The sequence below is a fragment of the Erythrolamprus reginae genome, chromosome 1 (assembly GCF_031021105.1).
Source record: "Erythrolamprus reginae isolate rEryReg1 chromosome 1, rEryReg1.hap1, whole genome shotgun sequence".
In the NCBI taxonomy this organism is placed as follows: Eukaryota; Metazoa; Chordata; class Lepidosauria; order Squamata; family Dipsadidae; genus Erythrolamprus; species Erythrolamprus reginae.
In genome coordinates this window covers 215,966,054-215,988,878 of record NC_091950.1, presented here as the reverse complement: position 1 = coordinate 215,988,878, position 22,825 = coordinate 215,966,054, and the positions used below count along the sequence as shown (strand labels likewise).

Genomic DNA, 22,825 nt, shown 5'->3' with positions numbered 1-22,825 from the left:
GTATAAATAATTTTATCAATCTTTCTTCATAGGTTTAGTTTCTAACCCCCCACAATCTTTGTTGACCCTTTTTGCTGAATTAAATTATAAAACCCACAGTAGGGTAAAATTCTGGATGTAGGATGTGATAGATAAATTGAAAAGAAACAATTACTTCCTGTAAATTGGAAATTATACTTTGGCTGGTGCGGCCTATAATTAAATATGGCTTTTTATGTAGCAATAGCCGGACATATACTGAATTGATAATCAACTTCCAGTATTTTTCTTCTTTTTCAAGCCAGATATTCCCCACCTATACTTGTGCATTGATTTTTCTTTCCTAACTGAATGTTGTATCACATACAGCTTTGATGAGTGTTCCTTCAAATACTTTCATTAATGAATAGGCTGGCCCAGGACTGACCCATGTTATATCCATTTGATCTTTCTCTGTTTTTTAAAGCTGTCTCTCAGTACGATTTTCAATCCAGCTATGTATTTATTTAATCATGAAGCCATCTAGCACACAGCTGTCCAGTCCTTTCTTAAAAGCTCCTAAGATGAAGCACCCACAACTTCTTGTGGCAATCTAGAGATGGATGCAGTATTCCAGGTGTGGTCTTATTGAGGTTTCATAAAGTGGTACTAGTACTTTATGTGATTTTGATTCTATGCTTCTGTTTATGCAACCAAGGATTGTATTAGCTTTTCTGACTGCTGCAACACATTGTTGACTCTTGTTCAAATGATCATCCACTAGGACTCCAAGATCCCTCTCACAGTTACTGTTTTTGAGATAGGTTTCACTTAATCTATATTTGTATCTCTGGCTCTTCCTGCCCAAGTGTAAAATCTTGTATTTTTCCATATTAAATTTCATTTTGTCCATGTCTGTCAAAATCTTTTTGGACCCTAAGCTTGTCTTCTGGAGTGTTGGCTATTCCTGCCAACTTATATGTCACAGATCATCTCTGAAGTTCTGGGCTATCTATCTTTATTGTTCATCATTTTTTATATGTGTTCTTTTAATTCTCTAAGCTTTTTATACAGTCAGATCAGTTTTGTTTTGATCCACAGAATTATCTGAATTGTTCAGATCTCCAAACTGAATATTTATACAATCTGTTAATCAGTGAATCCAATGTAAAGTCTAGTGCCAGTTTGTGACATTTCCATGCTGTTATACTAGTGGTGGGTTGCTGCTGGTTTTTTGGAACCGGTAGCAGAAATTTACCACTGCTCGCTGAACCGGCAGTGATGATCAGCAATCCACACTCCCGAACTGTTGTGAGTGTTCCCTGTTAGCCTTTGGAATTGTCACAAACTGGCACTAGACTCTACGTTGGATTCACTGATGTCAGATTCAGAGAAGGAGGAAGATGCAGAAGCTGTAATTTACCTTGATTTAAGAGAAGTGGAGGAGGGTAGTGGTGATGAGAGCTTAGTAGAAAATCCATCGGACATTAGCATGGATAGTAGTACTTCTTCAGATAATGGGGGTGTAGATAACAAATTTGGTTAAGTGCCAAATTTAGAAGGTTAGAGAAAAGAAAAGATGAGCTTTCAGGAAAGGGGTTTTGAATATGCTGTTCAGAGTGTGTAAATTAATTAATACCTCACATGCAGAGATGGCCGGAAATGGGGGATGCTTTTTTGCAAAGTGAAAAAGACAAGATGGATGTTGTGCCATTTCTTCGGCGAAGTGAGTTTTAATATTGCATGCTAAAACTGTTTGAAATTAGCTTGAACCTGACCCAGAGATAAGGAGTAGTGTTGGGCGAACTCAATGAAGTTTGGGTTCGGCACCCAAATTTTTAAAAAAGTTCGGGTCTGGCACCTGAACCTGAATTTTTGCTGAACTTCTGAGTTCGGCGCTTGGGAAAGCACCAGGAAGCACCGCCGCCCAGCTGTCACCTTCTGGAACAGCCGGGGTGCTTCCCGGTGCTCACCCGAACCCGAATTTTTGCTGAACGTCTGAGTTCGGCGTTCGAGAGACCACCGAGAAGCGTCCCAGCTGTTTCTGAAGGTGACAGCTGGTCGGCAGCGCTTCCCAGGACAGCCAGGGAGCTGTCGGCTGGTTGGGAGGTGAAAAAGGAGGTGGGGAATCCCACAAGGAGATTCCAGGGGCGGCGTTTTGACATCACTGAGACGTCCTTCCTGGCCGGCTGAAACGGGGACTCCAGGAAGGATGTCTCAGTGATGTCAAAGCTCTGCCCTGGAATCTCCTTGTGGGATTCCCCACCTCCTTTTGCACCTCCCAACCGGCCGACAGTTCCCCGGCTGTCCTGGAAAGTGCCGCCGCCCAGCTGTCACCTTCAGAAACAGCCGGGATGCTTCTCGGCAGTCTCCCGAACACCGAACTCGGAAGTTCGGCAAAAGTTCGGGTTCAGTATACTGAACCGCGCAAAGTTCAGTAAGAGCCCGAACTTTGCGGGTTCAGTTCGCCCAACACTAATAAGGAGATATTAAAAGCTGACAACCTGCTCATTAGAAAGAATTTATGACTTTGTAGTTTAGCCTGTGAGGTTGGAATGCACTTGTACAATGTAGATGTACATTGACGAATTCCAGTGTGGAAGAAAATAAACAAAGAAGTGTTATTTTGAAAATCCAAGCCTGTAAAGAGAGTAATTTTGGAGAGCGTAGTTCGATTAGAACATGAACCGGTTCTCTGATCACTGCAGCTTGCAAAAAAGGCCTCTTTTGCGCATGTGCAAAGGCTTCTGCGCATGCCCAGAGGGTCATTTCTGGGTGTTTTGTGTGACATCACAATGTGAACTGGTAGGGAAGGTAAGTGGAACCCACCCCTGTGTTATATCCATTGCAAAATGCAGAATATCCTGCTTTATCTGTGCCTTGCCGGTGAAGGAACAATAATAGAGTATACTTTTTTTTATAAATTCAGTAAAGTTGAATTAAGATATCATGGGAATCCAGTTAATATTGTACATAGTCCTTTCTCCTTCAAGCAGGAAGAAAAATCAGATAGAGAGAGTCCTTTAACAGAAGATTGTGTAAATAATCAAAATGCCAAAACATATATGTTGTGCTTCTAAATCAGGTTGTACCTAGGAGTTTATATGTTTTGGTTTCTTGTCAACTATATTTTTTGCAATTGGATAAATCATGAACAATATTGAAACCTGATTCTTCTGGGCCTTAGAGAGATGACTTTTCTGTGGCCATCCTTGCCCTCTCAGATAATCCGACCCTCAACAAATGAATTGAGGAAATTCTAAATATGTAGCTCTTTCAGCCCTGGGGCAGGGTGACCTTGTACTGACATTGGGATTTTATTTCTTACTGATGTCCCCCTCCCCCATGTAGTACTAAATTGTTGTTTATTACTTGTGCTATTGTTTTAATATGCTATACAATGCTTGGAGTGGTTGGAGGATTGAGATGACTTATACATTCAACAAACAAGCAGAAATCGTTTTGCTGAAATATGCTTTCTCTGAGGAAATTCCATTAAAACAATGTCTATTCAGCAAGGTTTTGTACAAAAACATATGAAGATTTTCTTTTAAAAAATTCTGAGAAAATTGATGGAGGGAATGATATGCAACAGTGGTAGTTTGGGATTTAAACTAATCCACATATCCTTAAATAATGCAAAAAGAACAAACTATTAAAAATCACATTACAAAAACATTAGCAATATAACTCAAAGAAAGAAATAAAATTAATCATCCATGAAATGATTAAGAGAATAAAAGGTACTAAAATAAGGGCAGCCAAGTATCTCTGGAACAATATTCTATAATCAGGTTAGCATCAGCAGAATAGAGCCTATTATCAGATAGTAATCTGAGCATCGCCATAAGATGAAGATCTTAAAAGAATATGCTGGCTCATAGGGGAGAAAACGGACTTTCATGAATTTCTTATTTAGCAATTCTGTATTTAACTGGAAGTAGACAATATCCTTTGTATTAGAACATTGAGCTGTAATTTCAGTTTTTCTTTTTCTTTTAGGAAGCACTTATAATGGCAAGTATGGACCATCCACATCTGGTTCGGTTACTAGGAGTCTGTTTGAGCCCCACCATCCAACTAGTTACTCAGCTGATGCCCCATGGTTGTTTACTAGACTACGTGCATGAACATAAAGATAACATTGGTTCCCAGGTTTTGCTGAACTGGTGTGTTCAGATAGCCAAGGTAAGTCATTATTTATGTGCTAGAAACCGTGTCTCATTATGATGATGATGATGATGATGATGATGATGATGATGATGATGATATTCACAAAAACAGTAATATACAGCAAATGAGATTTATATGCTGGATTTTGTATTACAATATCTCAAGTTTAAGACTTCCCAAGCGTCTAGGACTGTGTGATGTATTTTCATATGATGCGTGCAGATCCAAGTACAGTGGCCTTTTGCAACTGAAATTTGTCAATATTTATTGTTTTCAAATCCTGGCTCAGGTCTTTTGGCACAGCACCCAGTGTATCGATTACTACTGGGACCACCTGTTTATGCCAGAGTCGTTGTATTTTGATTTTAAGATCCTGATATTGGTTAGTGAGGGGTTTTTTTTTTGGGGGGGGGGGGGTTGTTTGTTTGTTTTTCATCAATTCAACCTTTTATGGCAACCTCAATGATCCACACTCCCCCCACACACACAATTTTGAGGTCCGGTGTATTGTGTTCCAAAACCCTGTCAGTTTGAATTCGAAAGTCCCAAAGTATTTTGGCATGCTTGTTTTCAACCACTTTCTCAGGTTTATGATCCCTCCAGTTCTTTACCACTGGTAGGTGGTAGTTGTAGCACAGGTTCTAATGAATCATTATTGTTGTTGTGTTTATTTATTTATTTTGTCAAACATGTACAAATAGCAGGTATAGTATAAACATACATATGAACATAGTAAATGGATAGGGACAAAAATGGAGACAGTAGGACAGGGAACATTAGGCATGCTGGTGTGCTTAAGCATGCCATAAACATTACAGAACTCTTAGTAATGGGGTGAGATCAACCATAGCAAGGTTGAAGGTTAAAGTTATGGGGCTTTGGGGATGTAACAACAGAGTCAGGCAGTCCATTCCAGGCACTGACCACTCTGTTACGGTACAAAAGAAAATGAATATGCTAGAAGATAAGCAATAGCAATTAAACCAGAAAAAAATGGGAAATTAAACATGGTAGACCCAGGCAACAAATAGAGGTAGTAAATATGGCAGCATTAAAACAGTAGTAATATACCTAGGGAAACAAATACAATATATGTATAAATATGGGGAGGGGAGGAAGAGGAGAGGAGGGGAGGATGGAAGTAGAAAGAGAGAAGGGAAAAGAAGGTAGGGGGAAGTGTGGGAGATAGAGGGAGGGGAGTAATAAGAAATATTGGGGGGGGGAAACAGATGGGTGATAAAAATACAGAAGGTGCAAAAGTAGAGTGGTTGTTTATTGGATAGAAATGTATAATTATATATATTTCAATATGATTTGTGGTATATGTGTGGAAATGTATGTTGAGATGGAGAAATAAATTCTTAATGCTTTTTTAGCAATGCTATTACAGTGAGCTCTGGTTCTTAGGTCATTAAGATTAGAACTCCAAAGTCTTTGACAGAGCGAGGGTCCTCTACAAGGTCATATCTGCCCAGCTTGTATTTGGTGTTTTGATTTATTTATTTATTTATTGCCAATGTGTAAGACAGAACATTTTTGGATTGAGATTTGAGGTTTAACCATTCTGACACATAGTCAAGGTTGTTTCATAGGGCATCAGCATTGTTGGTGGTGTTCAATAGTTTTACATCATCAGCGAAGAAAACACAGTTACTGATAAAGTAATCACAGAGGTCATTCATGTGAGTCCTAAGATGCTGTCTTGGGGGACACTCAGAATTTGGCTGCTTATGGTTCAGACCAGTTCACCTGAACTGGTAGCAACCCGCTGGTGACATCACAGAACCAGTTCAATTGGTGCAGATCTGTGGGCGCTGACATCTTTTTTGGGTTTTTTTTTTTAACAGCACCAAGGTAAGTTAGAATCCACCCCTGAAGACAGTGCTGTTAATTGGTGCAGGGTTTGATAAGGCACTGTCTATTTTAATTACTTGTTACCTATTTGACAGGAACACAGCTATCTATTTATTTATTTATTGGACTTATATGCCGCCCTTCTCTGAGGACTCAGGGCAGCTTCTTATGCAGGGATCTGGAAATGCCATAAAAGTTTAGTTTTAATAGTAGTTTGTTGTGTATCATTGAATCAAAGGCTTTGCAGAAGGCTATGCAAATTGCATCTATTGCTTTACCCTGGTCAAGTTATGTCGTCCATATGTTTTGGCTGTTTAGGAGTTGTAGATTACAAGACATTTTTTTCTGAAATCAAACTGCTTGTTAGAGAGTAGGTTGTTTGTCTCTAAATGGAGGGTAATGGATTGGTTTATGATAGATTCCATGGCTTTGCAGGTGATGCAACACAATGAGATTGGTCTGTAATTTTCAACTAGGCTGGAGTCTCCCTTTTTGAAGACAGGGATGACCATGGCTCATGACCATTCGTGGGCAAAGAGCTGGTTATGAAGGATATTTCATAGAATATGCTTAGAGGTTCTGCAATGACAGTGAAAAGCTTTTTTTAAAAAAAAAAAGTAGGCACATAATCCATCAGGACCAATGGATAGAGATGGCTTTAGGTTGTATAGTCCTTTTTCAATGTTATCTTCTGTGAAATTGATAATGCAACAGATCATTGCAATTAGTTGTGGTATGACTTGGAAATGTGGGGCTTGAGCCATTACTAACCCTAATGCTATATAAAGACTGAACTGAAGAATGTGTTAAAGATGTTGGTCTTAATGACTTCAACATTACACTCTTTCCTGTTAGGCACTTTTGGGGGCAGGATGGTTATCGAGACTTTAAATTTGGTACTTACAAAATTATAGAAGGCACAGGTGGATATCATGCATAAACGGTTTTCCTCTTGTATGCAATGGTAATTGCTGCATTCTGCCTTTATCTGGTGGCATGAGGTTTTGTAGCAGCTTTTAAAGTTAGCTATGTAGCTAGCTTTGTTTTCCTACTAAGAGATTTTTTTGGGATTGAAGCTTCCTTATTGTATTCCTCATTCTGTGTGAAGTGAACCAGTGGTCTCCACCTTACCATCTCAGATTTTGATGAAATTTGGCACATAATTTCTTTTTTTAAAAAATATTTTTAAATTTTTTATTATTTTTTAAAAACAAGACACAACATACAGAATACAAAACAAAACACATAATAAAAAAGGAGCTACAATTGCTCCACTCAGAATAGAAGTCTACATAGTAAGAAAAGAAAATTTTTGTTGATTATATCATTTCTGAGGAAAAAGAAAAAAGAAAAAAGAAAAGTATATCTACTTCATATCTATTTAAATGCAGTTCAGAATAATAAATTTATATAACTTTGAATTCATTGAGAATTTCTTTTATTCAACCAAATATAGACCTTATCCCAGATTTTATAGAATTCCGACTCTTCTTGGTTCTTCAAAAGGCACATAGTTTCTTTATAATATAAAACTATGCTGCACAAAATTTTAGTTCAAAAGACTAAAAATTGGGAGTTCTAGGAGACCTCAAATAAAGTTTGCCAAATGCTGAGTCAGCAAAAATGACATTTTGGGCCAACTTCTAGAAACTGTAAAAATGGCAGTTTCAGTAGTATGTTGGAGATATTTGGAGAACTGCACATCTTGTACTAATTCTCTTACTTTTTCCATGGTCCAGGCTCAAACTTTGCAAAAAAATCTTGAAAAATGAATTTACAGCAATTTTCAGGCTGCTGTAGTTTCAAAACTACTTGGCCTTTCAGGTTGATTTTTGGCAGGTGTACTAAGTACACAGTTGCAATGAGGACTTCCAATTTGCAACACTTTCCTTCAAGTTGTTGAGCATATACAGGAGATAAATGTGCACAGAAACATTTTTGTTAATAAAAAATTTGGGGAAATTGCTCATATATTAGGCAGTTCAATTGCTGTATGTTTGTTATGCACTATATGTTAATATAGATTACTGATGTATGTTATATATGCTATATATATGTTCATAATTTTTTGGTTGCTTTTCTGGACCTGAAAATATCTGGCTTGCAAAGGAAATAGTTTATTGCATGTAGGGGAGGCTTAAAATGTCTACAATCAGCCCAACTGCAGTTATTATTTGGATTTTATACTTGGGACAAACAGTTCAGTTCAAAAAAGTTGCAGTTTTGATTTTGTACAAAAATGCCCAATGGGGAGGGAGGCAGAGAATTCATTGTAATATCAGTTCCCCAATTCTTAAATCAAATCTGCTTGATTAGAAAATTAAGTGCCATTCGGGGGTTTCCAGAGAATCTTGCTCCTTTTGTGTATTTGACTTTGAAACATGAAAAAGGATGCAGCTTAAGTGGGATGTGAATGCTTGTTTATACCATGCTAATACTAGAAGTAAACCTTTGCATCCCTTTCTCCAAAATATTCCCTAGGCTCTTCCATTTACACTTTTTCTTCCAAAAGACTAATACAGTGTTCCCTCGATTTTCGCGGGGGTTGCGTTCCAAGACTGCCCACGAAAGTCAAATTTCCGCAAAATAGCGGTGCGGAAATAAAAACACCATTTTTGGCTATGGACAGCCAAAAACTACCCCCATGCACCCTTTTTCAAGGCAGCACAAAGAGCCGGGCTTGAAGTTGGGGGCGGGGAACAACGAAAATGCGGAGGCCGGCAAAGATTGTTTTGAATGTTGGCTGCCCCCGCCCCCCCAGCGCCTCCGGCCCCCTCGCCGCTACCGCCCACCCGCCCGATCTACCCCTCTCACTGTCTTTCTTGGGACACAGGTCCTCCTGCAGCAGCGCTGGTGGCTACGGCTTCTCATCCTCCTCATTCAGCCGGTAGCCGCTCTGAGCACTTTGAGAATGCCTGCCTCGCCCCTCTCACAGTCCCTTAGCTGAGAGCGCTTTCGTCCCAGCTATCAGCGAGGGGGCTGCAGGAGAGGTGGGGCAGGCGTTCTCACAGAGAGGGAGAGAGAGAGGGAGAAAGAGAGAGAGAGCAAGAGGGGGGAGAGTGGAAGGTAGAGAGAGAGAAAAAAATGATAGAAAAAGGGAGAAAAAAAGAGAAATGAGAAAATGATTGTAGCAGAGAATGACAGGAAAGAAAGAGAAAGAGAGAGAGAAGTGACTCTTGGTGATGACGTATGACATCATCGGGTGGGAAAAACCGTGGTATAGAAAAAAACCCGCGGAGTATTTTTTAATTAATATTTTTTGAAAAACCGTGGTATAGCCGTTTCGCGAAGTTTGAACCCGCGAAAATCGAGGGATCACTGTACTGCCTTTTGGGTGAGGTGGTCAAACAGATGATAACCAATCAAATAAGTGCACCAGTGTGCCTTCCGTCCCCTGTCCAATTGTCTCTCCTTATCTCATTTATCTTTTCTTCCTTTCAAATATGTTCACCTATACTTTTATATCTTTTCTTCTATTCTTTTCTTTACTTATATTATTACATATCTTTCTCTTCAATGTGTATTATGTATTGGACAAAATACATAAATAAATAAACAAATAAATAAATAAATAAACTTCAATAGTGCTTGGATGAAAGGGATTTTCTGCACTCATTTCAATCCGGCTTCATCATTGATTGACTTTATATCTGATCTATACTGGAACAAGAAAGAAGAGCATAGCCCTGATGATTTACCTGGATCTCTTGGTTGTTTTAGATAACATCAATCATTACATTCCCTTACAACAGCTCTGTTAAATGGGATTTTGGCATTTGTGATACTGTCATTTGTCTCCTTTATTTTTAAGCTACTGTCGGAAGTCATTTAGGGATTTGTAATTATTATACTTCAGATCCATTTCAGCAGATGAGATAAGGCTGTGATCAGAAGTATCACTCAGAGTTGAAGACAGACCTATTGATAATTGGATCTAATAAGAGCTTTTATAACTATATTTTCTGGAATTACAGTGCCCAATGACTGCATATTTGGCTTGTTAAGGTCAATCTTGTAGCATATCTAGTCTACATTTTGGAGCATATCTAATCTACATTTCAACTCTAGTCAATGACTAGAAGCTGATCATAAAACAGATACAGTTAATTTTCATACAGTTTAATTATAGAACCATTTTGCAGTTAAAGTATAAACTGATGAATAATTCAGTAAAATTTATTAGAATGCAGATTTTCTGAATATTATTTCTACTTATGGTGATAAACAAAACTATTCATTTTTGGAGTATGTGGCCAAAGTTGCTTTGCCAAACTGTACTGGATTTACTCTCAGGTGTAGATTTCTTAAAGCAATTCGGAAAGATTTATTGTGCCTGTCTAGAAGCTGCCCAGGGTACAATCCAAAATATCCACTGACCCTTTCAGACAGTTATTTGTGTGGCCTGAAGTTGTTTTGGATGTTTGCTTTTTATTAACTGTATCTTTGTCTACATCAGTTTCTGGTGACAGTTTTCTGTGCTGAGGCTGAAGAAGAAGAAGGAACAAAAGGTCTTTAGTTTTATTGCGAAATTTGTTATGTGAATCGTTTAAAAGGAGGTTATCTCTGCAGTAGTAGGCATCAGCTCTACTGAGTTTGTCTTTGTCTGCTTTATGCAGTGTTTTTTTTATTATTATTAAAGCTCCTGGTTCAGATAAATTATTTGGCATGAAAGTTTCCAGCTGTCTCAAATTGTGTATGAAAAACTACAAATACTGGAAAGAATATCACTCTGCCAGAAGCACTTTGCTTTCCACAAAATCATTTTTGGAAGGGGATAATTAATATTAATTAATAGTTAATATTATTGAAGATTATCCAGTTAGGATTGAGATTTTTTTGTTGTCATTTTGTACATCGATAGTGTTTATATGTTTTAAAAACAAAAAGAGGAATTGTAGTTTTCCTTTCCCAGAAAAGTTTACAAAAAATGTATCTGTTTTTATATGCCATCAGATTCACAATACAATCTGTTTTTGCCTGTTTTGAGTTCATTGGGAGAATAGAATACAGTGTTCTCTCGATTTTCGTGGGGGATGCATTCTGAGACTGCCCGCGAAAGTCGAATTTCCGCGAAGTAGAGATGCGGAAGTAAATACACTATTTTTGGCTATATACAGTATCCCAAGCCTTCCCTTAACACTTTAAACCCCTAAACTACAATTTCCCATTTCCTTAGCAACCATTTAGATTATTACTCACCATGTTTATTTATTAAAGTTTATTTTAAAAAATGTTTTTTAAAGGCAGATGAAAGTTTGGCAATGACATATGACGTCATCGGGCGGGAAAAACCATGGTATAGGGGAAAAAACCGTGAAGTATTTTTTAATTAATATTTTTGAAAAACCGTGGTATAGACAATTCGCAAAGTTCGAACCCGCAAAAATCGAGGGAACACTGTACTTTATTTAGCCGAGTATGGTTTAGAAGCTCCAAACTCTAAAAACCTCTAATACATGCAAAACAACTGAGTAATAATAACCATCATAGCAATACCAATAAGAGGGGGTTGTACAAAAGTTAAGAAGGATAATAATTATTATACTACTATGTAAAATATGGATAAATATACATAAATATTAGACAGTACTGTGAGAATTAGGTGTTCAACAGAGAAATAACATGAGGGGGAAAAACTGTCCTGGTATCTCGTTGTGCATGCAATCCCCTATAGTGATATCCTGAGGAGAGGAGTTGAAACAGTTTATGTCCAGATGTGAGGGACCTGGAGATATTTTCTTAGCCCATCTTCTGATCTGTGCAATATACAGATCAGTACCAAACCAGAAGTTATTGAAGTACAAATGACAGACTCAACAATTTCTCTGTAAAACTGTATCATCAGTTTCTGAAGTAGTCTAAACTTTCTGAGATGCTGGTCTGCCTTTCTAATGATGGTTCTAATGTAAGTCCTGGGAGATTATAGAACCAAGAAGCTTGAAGTTCTCTATTGTCAATATTGTGCTGCTGAATATTGTAAGAATTCCTTCTAAAATCCACAGTCTTATCCCCCAAAGCCAAGATATAGTGGCTTTGATATTTCTGAATGTATCCATCACACTGTTTAATCATTAAGCTAGGTATCTTCTTAAAAGAGCAAGTATTCTACATTCTCTCTAAAATAATTGTTAAATTTAGGATAGATGCGTATGAGACATATCCAAATTCTTGGTTTGAGGCATGTAATATTACCAAGTTTGTCAAATTGCACAGACATTGACTATCACATTGCAGTAAGAAGTTACCGTATTTTTCAGAGTATAAGATGCATCTCCCCCCACACACACACAAAAAGAGAATGAAAATCTGGGTGTGTTTTATTCTCTGAATGTAGTCCCGCCCATATGCTCCATGCATTGCATTTTCAGGTGGTTCCAGGTGGCAGGGATCCTTACTTCCACATGGAGCCTGATTCCCAAAGCATCCAGGGAAAGTGTGTTGAAAGCTGGGCTTTCTCTTAGCAAGGCCCGATAGAGAGGTAGCATATCAGAGGTAGAACCCCCTGGACCTGCCATTTCATAAAAATGCTACTGGGCTTCCCAGCAAGCCCCTGCATCTTTGCTGTCTTGGTCAGATCCTGATTCCTGAAGCATCCCAGGGAATTGCTTTGAAAGCCTTTAAAATGAAAGCATTTTCAGGTGGCAGATCTCCATCCCCTATTGCAAAAAGGGCACCTGAAATGCAAGAATCATGGAAGAAAGAGTTCCCAGCTGGCAGATTCCCCTCCCTATCTATAATCTTAGAAAGCAAAATTCACTTTTATTGTTAGAACAGATTAAAAGATCTGTGCTTCTTGTTATCAAAATCCGAGTGGAAGTAAGAACCCTGCTAATCTTGATGCTGGTAGGCAGAAGCAGAATTCTTTTATTTCTTCTTGTTTTTCTCTCCCAAAATTAAGATGCATCTTATTTTCTGGTGTGTCTTATACTCCAAAAAATATGGTAGATTTCATTTCTACCATGTCCTCCTCACAGGGCTTCGTATTCTTAAAAAGGCTGAACTTCATGTGAATGAGGGGAAATGATGAAATATGCTTTTCCCATGCTTTAGCACAGCGGTGTCACACTCATGACATTTTGTCATCACGTGATGTATTACAATTCCCCCACCTTTGCTAAAGTGGGTCTGGGCGTGGCTAGCATGTGATACATTCAGCCTGCGGGTCATGAGTTTGACACCCCTGCTTTAGCATCATGGCCTTGATTATGATAATTGGAATCTGATTTTGAAAATTCTGTCCTATTTCAATTATTTATGAGGGCATGTGTACTGAAATAATATTTTTATCCTTTTTTCCCAGATTATCAAGCTTCCTTTCATATTATATAATCTGATAATTCTGTAACCATATTATTTTTAATAGAAATAATAATAATCAAACCAAGAAGCCACAGTAATAAGCAATTGCATCAGATGCGGAATAAGAACATGGACACCAAAGAGCTGGGATTAAAGGATCACTTTATTAACTGATAAATCAAATTTAATTGATTATCAACAATAATTAGGACCTGCAGAGGCCAATAAGAAAAGGGGCGTAAATTCCTATCAGTAAACCTTCCTGGGCAACTATGGGCATAGCTCTTTGCTGAGCAAGGTGAGGGGACCAATCCCTTGCCTTGTTCTAGGCCTTGCCACAAAGCATGGGGGGGCCCTCACCATCCAATCCCCATCCGGATATTGGGGTAGGTGAGTCCCAAGGGCATCCCCCATCCATTTGCTCAGGCTGCTCTTGCCCGGAGTTCCTGGCGAGGGGCAGCCCATCATCTTCCAAAAGATGTCCTAAAGGAGAACGCTCAGTTGCTACTGCTGCCCATTTCTGTCCCTTACCTGCCAACCCAGTGACCAAGGGATAAGCCAATTATAATCAAATCAAGACTAATATGTGCCACACCCCCTAACCAGTCCATCTGCACCCTTCAGTGTGAAGTAGGTGAAAAAATGAACGCAACTAAGTGTTGAGACCTTTAAAAATTCCTACTTGGTCCCCAAAGGCACACTGCAAGATAGAGGAGGGTGGGCAGGAAAAGGAGGAAGTTCGGGTGCGCAGCCTAAAGATATAGGAATCATTTTTTCTTATAAAACAATATGTTTGTTGCTCTGTCTTCAGGGAACTTGCTCCCCTTTAGTTTAAAAGAGATTTTTTCCCCCCATTTACAACTCAAAATTATTCAGGCGTCTACTGTAGTATAGTAAATCCACTATTGTTGCCTTCCTCATAACAAAATTAATAAGAGATGTCAGAATTCTTGAGGAAATCATCCATCTATAGGACTAATGCAAGGACTCTAGGACTATCCCAGGTCACTTGAGTGTTCTGGAATGTTTTCTTACTAGCTATAAGCATAGCAAGTTGCAAATAGTAAGTTGTTTCCAGTTTTAGTCTACTGGAAACAACTTATTATTACTAGTAGACTACTAGTCTACTAGTCTAGTTTGTGATGTAAGACGTTCCTTTTTGGTTGTTCTGGAAGCTGATGAAAACCATGTCATGCTGTTAACTGAGTAGTGAATTGCTGTCATCATACCACATCCATCAAGGGCAGATATAGCACAAATGTGTGGCAGTGATGATACTAAGGGATAAACCCAATGAAATTAGTTAACCCTGCATAACTTAACTGTTATGGTTAGATTACTATATCTCTATGCATGTTAATACTGAGATCAAGATAATCACCTAGTATTCAATTGAATTTCCATAGTTACACTAGCTTAAAAATCATGTTCAAGGAACATTACAGCATTTCTTATACCTCTCCTTTGTGAATCAGCAGCCACAGTGATTAGCACAGAGAGAACAGGCCTTCACAGTTAAAATAGTTTTCTAAGATTAGGGCCATTTGGCTGTATTGTTAGAGAAGAGCCTTTTTCCTTTTATTCTCCTTGGCAGCATTTGATTGATAAGCAGGCTAGTTAAAAGCAGCTTTCGTTATTTTGAAGCAGCCAGGAGTGAAAGATGGGTAGACAGTGTGTGCAGTAGGAGGAAGCAAGGGTGAGCAGAGAGGTTGAGAAGAGGTGAAGGGATGTGGCTGTGGTTCAAGGTCTTTCTTTCTTTCTTTATTAAGCAGCTCTGGCTTACAGCCTAGGAAAAGCCTGCTGGGGAGTGTACAAAGGATGAGGTTAATGATGGTCATCTATCAGCTGCTTGTATTTGAAAGTTCAAGATGTCTCTATTCCCAAACTCCATGCCATGACAGGGCTAATTGTATAATTATTATGCTGCACCAACAATATACTTAAGCTAGTAAGGAGCAGGACTAAAGGCTATTTAATTGCAACTCTGGGAGAGTTCATTTACCAAAGCAGAAGTTTACTAATGGAGGCTCTCTGATAAGAAATGTAATATATAGCACATGAAACCAAAAGCCTATAATATCCAGCTCTACAGGTTTTTTCAGCAATATTCTTCTCATTTTGCTCCAAAGGATGTTTGTTATGGCAGTGTTTTTCAACCAGTGTGCCATGGCACACTAGTGTGCCGCGAGACATGGTCAGGTGTGCCGCGAAGCTCAGAAAGAAAGAAAGAAAGAGAGAGAGAAAGCAAGAGAGAAAGAAAGCAAGAGAGAGAGAAAGCAAGAGAGAGAGAGAGAAAGAAAGTAAGAGAGAGAAAGAGCGAGCGAGAGAGAAAGAGAGGGAGAAAGAGAGGGAGAAAGAAAGCAAGAGAGAGAAGGAAAGAGGGAGGGAAGGAGAGAGAGAGAAAGACAGGGATGTAGAGAGGGAGAGAGAAAGAGAGAAAAAGAGAGGAAGGAAGAGAAAGAAAGGGATGGAGAGAGAGAAAGAAAGAGGAAGGAAGGGAGAGAAAGAGGGAGGGAGAAAGAAATAGAGCGAAGGGGAGGAAGAGAGAGAGAGAATTTTCTTGTCCAAACTTTTTTTAGCCCCCCTCCCCCCCCGCTCCATGTGCCCCAGGGTAAAAAATGTGCCACGGCTCAAAAAAGGTTGAAAATCACTGTGTTATGGGATGTGATCAATCTCACCATTTTCCTCTTTCGATGGAATCTTGATCTAAAAGCTTCAGGCTTGTACTTTTGGACCTCCCTCTGCCATGTTTGCATTAGGCAAGCAACTTATACTAACATTTATATTAGAAGAATAAAAATGAAAAAAAAATCAATTAAATACCAACAAACAAAAAAGAGAGATGATACAGTGGGGCAATTAAAAAGAATCCCTTTCCCAGCCAAATGTCCCTTAAACATTTGTTTCTTTTATATAACCATTTTCTCACCTAAATGACTCTGGGAGGGCTAATAAGATTCAATGATCAAGTCAGGTAGGAGAACCAAAAGAAATGGAGTTGAGTGGGGTTTTGGAGTGGAACCTGACTTCACTGGAGCCTGGAAGAAGGCTTATATCAAAGATGAGTCATTGCCCCAGATCAGACCAGATCATTTGCAGAACTAAGAGACAGCAATAAATAGGGCAAGGAATTAAAGGACGCTAATAATTTATACTTCCCTGCCTCTAAGCAAAATAAATTTTCATAAGGTGGGGGGGAATGGAGGGGGGTTTATCTGGGTCCAATGTATCAAAAAAGCTGAATAGGTAGCCATTATATTATACATCTGTTGAAGCATGATAACTATGAACAGTTAGATTTAGCAAAGAACTCTACACATTTATTTCCATTTTTAAGGTTTCTATTTCCATAGCTACATTTTATATTTGCTAAAATGCATAACTCAATATACAGCAATCTATGGACATTTATAGTGCCCTCATAGTATCACCAGCTATCACTGGAGTGATATAATCCCTGCCTTTAATGTTATTATTTTGAAACAATGTTCAATAGATAATTCTAGAAGTGGCTATATGTTACTAGCAGGGAAATTAACTTAAATTTGATAACATTGTATTCATAGTATTTTCTATATTGTACATTCCTAAAGCTATTATTGTGCTCAGGCATTTATTTTGGTATTTTGTCACTAAAGGGAAAAATAGGGAAAAATAAAGTAAAATCTTTTTTGATATAACATACAGCCTACTTTTGCCTCAGACAATGTAGTCCAACTTGTATATGCATTCTCTGAACTCATATTGATGGTCTAGTAGAAATTTAATATTATATTCTTACAATTTAATATGTTTAATATGATGCTATCATATAAAACCTGCACTCTTAAAACAGGCTGTCTCTAAATATGTTTGTAATATCTGATAAAGATCATGAATTTACTTCACATGACTGAGTGTGTGTGTGTTTCTGTTACATGTCTTTTGTTTCCCTCTTTAACAAAAACATGTAATGGGATTTATTTCATATTGAATGGTTACACCACAATGTCAATATGGAATGGCCGACCTGAAGCCTTCTTGGTATGCTGAGCTCAAACTTTCAAAAGCTCTAATTGGCTAAAACAATAGACGCTGAAGCATCTATGGGTCTAAAAAGTTCTCCATATTCCTGGTCTAAGGAGGAGTAATACGACATTAGAAACCCAGTTACCATCCCTCATATAGTCTCTTTTGGTATGGTTGTAGTTGCTCCCAGAGTCTAAAATGAAAGTAAGTCCTGACTAGGAAAAAGACTGGAGCAATATCAGTTCCCATCTAAGGATATTCATTTAAGAGAAAAAACAGCACTTGCTTCATAAAAATAAAAGAACCCTACCTATCTTCAATTTTAAGAATATACCTGATAGGACTTTGAGCGTGAGAAACAGGGGATGGCTACTTCTGCATTTCCCCTGAATTCTGGAACATGAACAAGTTTCAGAAGATTGCTGAGTCTTGGGGGGAAAAATCACTCTGGGTGTGGATTTTGATCTTATTCTGTATACTTGTTTAAACAATTAGTCTAGCACAAGGAATGTGGACAGGGATGGATTTGTCATACTTGTACACTATATCATGTAATACTGTATTTCTGAAGAAAATACAGCCATCCAGTTTTCATCATCACTAAGTAATAAAGAACGCTGAGTTGATAAATATGTGCGTAAAATTGTAATTACTGGACTGAATTCTGTTATTTCCAATAGAAGCCAAGTGCCTAGTCCCCCTGAGTCTTTTTGAAACTACAGGACTCATCAGACTATGTTCCTCTAATTACTACAGCATTATTAATTATGGCTAACACATTGCAAAGGAGGGCAGCCATTATGCCCTTGGAGAGCTGCCACTGAAGCATAACATCCAATTACAGTAATTAAGAATTGTAGGGTGGGATATTTTTTGGTTGATTCTTCTCTATTTTCAAATGTATTCTTCCTCTTATATAATCTTGAACACAATTTTCTCAACCTTTTTTATTTTTTACCTTTCTTTCTGTTTATTCTGCTACCTTTTTGTTAGTTAAGCTTGTAGTTTCTTTCAAGGTAACTTTGGTCTTCTTTTTCTTTTCTTTTGCCATCAATCATCCTTTGTAAGTGTTCTGTCTGGGTTCCCCCAGACCTCAACACCAACTGGAAAAAACAGCCAGACACTCTGGTAAAAGCCAAAAGTATTTTATAACTGGAAAAATTAAGCACAGAGGAAAACCTGTTCTTCCCAACAGACAAGATATAATACGGTACAGCAGGGTCCTGATGTCCAGACAATACAGCAAGCTTCTTGCTGGCACCCCCCCCCCCCAAGGTTTCAATAGTCAAAGGCACAAACCAGGATTCCAAGACGCCAAAGTTCACAGTCAGGTCCCACGACTCTCAAAGATAAAACTCCACAAGCCAGGAAGGGTGGGTCTGCCTTTTAGCCTTTCCCAAGAGCACCACACCCAAACCCAGCTGTTGCCACTTTAATGCTGAAAGTATTTAGCCAATTGATTCCGTCTCTGAGTAGCTCTTCGTTGTCGCAGATCAATTATGGCTTGTGCACTTTCCTCTAAGGAATCCAGGCTGCTTGCTGGGGAGAGCTCCCCCTGGTGGGACTCTGGCTGTCCTCCCTCTTCTTCAGCCTGGGATTCCTCCTCCTCGTCTGTCTGCACCTCCTGTTCCTCAGCCTCTCCCTCTGAGCTGGAAACCGACAGAAGGTCAGCCGTTCCCGGAGGGGCCTCAGGCGGAACCACAACAGTAAGGTTGTTGGTTTGTTTTTTTTTACTAAAAGCTTATTTCAGTTAGGATGTATGTATATTAGGGATGTGAATTGGCCTGGCCAGATCAGATTCACATTCAAGATTTAAGAATGGCAAGATTCCAGAATTGATTATATATATATATACACATACACATATAAGGTGTGTGGGGGAAGCACTACCTGAAACTGCTTACTTTTAGGAGCAGAATGGGATGAAACTAGAGGTCTGGGAAAACTCATGGATTTCCAGTGGATAAAAGAGAACTTGTCTGTGTCTTTCAATCACACAGATGGGAAAGTGTGAATAATGACAGTGACCTATATATTATGTCTATTTTCAGTCCTAGGTAATTTTTTCCATATATTTTCTACTTTGAAATGGCAGTAAACCAGGACATCAGGTGTGGGGAATGCAAGACAGAAGTTTGAGGGGCAGATGTAGCCCTAAAGCTTAGATTGTATGTTCTGTTTTAGCGGACATTCAACTTGAACATTTCACTCAGAATTTTGAAATGGGGTTGGGGATGGTCTGAAAGATCTGAAAAACTACAAATAGAGATGATGTAAAGATCAATAGGGACTATAATTTAGGTCAGAACATATTCAACATCAAATAAACAAAAGAAATGGATTTAAAGGGAGGTAAAAGTTCATTGACAAAAGATCAAAATCCAAGGGTTTTCCACCCCTTTGTCTCTTCCATCTAAACAAATCCTGGCAGATGAATAAGAGGCTCAATCAGCAGAAAAATACCCTCTAAGCATGGTGATGCTATCAGAGAATCTACTACAGAAAGTAAAGCTCTTAAGATTGCAACAGTATTTGAGATTCTGTGAATCCCAAATAATCGTTGAAACTCCATAACACTGGTTTCGCCAAATCATCTTTAAATCAAATTGAAAATTATCTCCAGCCATATTGTATATTAAACAATTTTTGACTTCTTATTAGTATCCCATTTTGTAGAAGTAGAATGAACTATTTTATTGCTAAGATTCCCTTTGTAATTACCTGAGTAGAATGAACTATGTCAGCATTCCACACTGATCTGACAGCCAATGATAGAAATAATGTATTTGAAACAGAGTATATGTGGCAGTGGTGGTAGTTCAGTCAATAATACAGACCAACATATAGTAAAGGTATTATTTACAAGATATACAATATCATTAAGATTACACAGTACCTATGATACAATCCAAAATACATAATACACACAGTTCCATATTATTTTGCACATAGCAATACCTTTTAGCACATAGTAGGTACATTAGACCAAGTAGCACACAGCAATTATATATATAGTGGAACCTCGGTTAACTAATGCCTTGGGTAGTGCACTTTTCGGATAACAAATCAAATAAATAAATAAATAAACAACAAAAAAATTCAACAAAAAATTTGCTCCGGATACCGAACAAAATTCAGATACTGAACAGAAATTTTTGGTCATTATTCAAAATGTTACACCCATTGTCCCTCATTCCCCCCTCCTCCTTATCTCTTTACATCTTGCTTCTCTGCCTTTGTCTCTTTGCTGGGGAGCAGCAAAGCATCGCTTCAGCTATGACGAGGCAGGAGCTCAGGTTGCTGGTCCCAAAGGGGCTTCTCTTTGAGGACAGCGGTGACTGTGGTGGCTGTGTTGGTGGTGGCGGTGGCTTCTTTTCGAGGATAGTGGCAGCGGCGGAAGTGGGGGCCTGGGCATGGACGTGATGTTGCCAGCACTGCTGTTCCTCCAAAGGAAGCTGCCAGAGCTGCCTCAGCAGTTGCCACAGTTGCTGCCACCGTCACCAGCTGATCCTGGCAGTAGCAACTGTGGCAACTGCTGAGGCGGCTCCAGCAGTCTCCTTTTGAGGAACAGCAGCGCCAGGAACATCACGTCCATGCCCAGGCCCCCAGGCCCCTGCTGCCACCACTGTCCTCAAAAAGAAGCTGCCACCGCAGCCGCCACAGCCGCTGCTGTCCTCAAAGAGAAGCCCCCCTGGAACCAGCAAACTCAGTGCCTGCCTGCCAAGGAGATAAAGGTGAGAGACAAGATGTAAAGAGGTAAGGAGGGGGGATGAGGGACAATGGGTGTGGGGGGAGAGAAAAAATCCTTTAATGCAGGTGGTCCTGGAACAGAACACCCGCAATAAATGAGGGATCGATTTTCCCCATAAGAAATAAAGGCTGGGAACCAATGAAATCAATTTCCTTTATTTCCTATGGGGAAAATTGTTTCAGATAACGACTATTTCGTAATGAGTAATATCACACTGAATTGGCCCAACTTGAGTTTTGAGTCTTGCTTAAGACAGGTTACAAAAACTAACCTCTTCTACTAATTTCAGAGATTTTCTATATCCCTAACTGTGGTTTATTAAGTCTGATCATTATTTATTAAATTGGACAAATGTTCATTTCACTGCTCCAATAAAAATAAAATGAGCATCCATCAAATATAGAACAGACCCAAAGCAACGTTACTGTTGGATATTCCAAAGTTCATATATTTTCTTCAACTTAAACTCCAGAAATCCCTTAGTAGGTGAAAGGCAAAAATTACCTGGTATAATGTATAGGTGATATTAGATTAATAGAAGATTCCTTCTATTATATATTTATAATATATCTATTATATATTTATAATATTCAATAAAACACTTTGACTACCATGAAATATACTGAGGCAGTTGGAAAAATAAACCCATTAAGGTTTTTTTAGCAATTCCCAATAGATTGTCTTAGAAAAGTATTATTGAAAACCTCTCCTAAATCAGATTCAAGATATTATAGCAGCTTCTATGAAGGTCTGTCAGGAATTCCATTATAAACCCATATTTTTCATGTTTATAAGATAGCCACTCTTTTTTTCTCAGCTGATAACTTGGTATAAGAAGTCTTAGTTTGAGGCAATTTTATTTTTTTATTATTCAAGGAATTTATTTGTAAGACCATTTTGGATTACTTAAAAATTAAACTGAATGCTGTTGTTTATTGCAGCAAGCTTTTTTTTTAAAAAAAAACTTATTTTCTTATATTTTAACATGTTCAAAGCTGCATATTTCTTACATAACTAATTCCTTACCAAGTAAGGAATACCAAGTATTAAAGCAGAAATACTTTATATATAAAGCACATACTGGGTGTGGACAAATAAATGGAAACACTTGACTTTTTGGCATCATAATGTTTGAACATGTTCAAATCAATCAAAACTTGACATATTTTAATTTTTTAAATTCTGTTATTTGATATGTTTTTTTAAGCTACCTTTTTTTTACAGAAATTTAAGGAAATTGGTTATAACCTTCTAGAAATGGCAGACCTCTCAGACTTTCAAAGAGGCCAAATTGTTGGTGCTCGAATGGCAGGCGCTAGTGTAACAGAAAGTGCCTGAATGTTTGGCATTTCAAGAGGTAATGTCTGAAAAGTAATGACTGTTTTTGAAAGAGAAGGGAAAACGGCCTCAGCCAAGCACAGGTCTGGTCGAAAGTCAAAGTTGTCTGAGAGAGACTGTCGGACTCTAAAGCGAATTGTTAGAGCAGATTGCAAGACCGCAGCTCCTAAAATCACTGCAGAGCTCAATAGACACATACAGAACCCAGTTTCCACAAAAATTGTTCGAAAGGAGCTTCACAAATCCGGATTCCACAGAAGAGCTGCAAGGTGTTTCCATTTTTCTGTCTACCCCCTGTATATATTCTATTGTGCATCTTAAATGTATGACAATAATAAGATATTAACTCTTGATTAATAAGTATATGTTATTACTTAGACTATTAATATTATGATTGGATATAGAGTGTGCCGTTTCTTCATCTGCAGAATTAAGTTTTCTAAT

The 22,825-nt window shown here is 38.4% G+C and overlaps 1 protein-coding gene across 1 annotated transcript in view; it reads left to right on the top strand.

The window, feature by feature from the left end:
- ERBB4 (erb-b2 receptor tyrosine kinase 4) overlaps positions 1 to 22,825 on the top strand; it is a 1,218,240-nt gene that overhangs the window by 1,045,031 nt on the left and 150,384 nt on the right. The window contains exon 20 of the mRNA XM_070732179.1: positions 3,961 to 4,146. Within this exon, the coding sequence (XP_070588280.1) occupies positions 3,961 to 4,146 (186 nt within the window). The remainder of the gene's footprint in view (positions 1 to 3,960; positions 4,147 to 22,825) is intronic.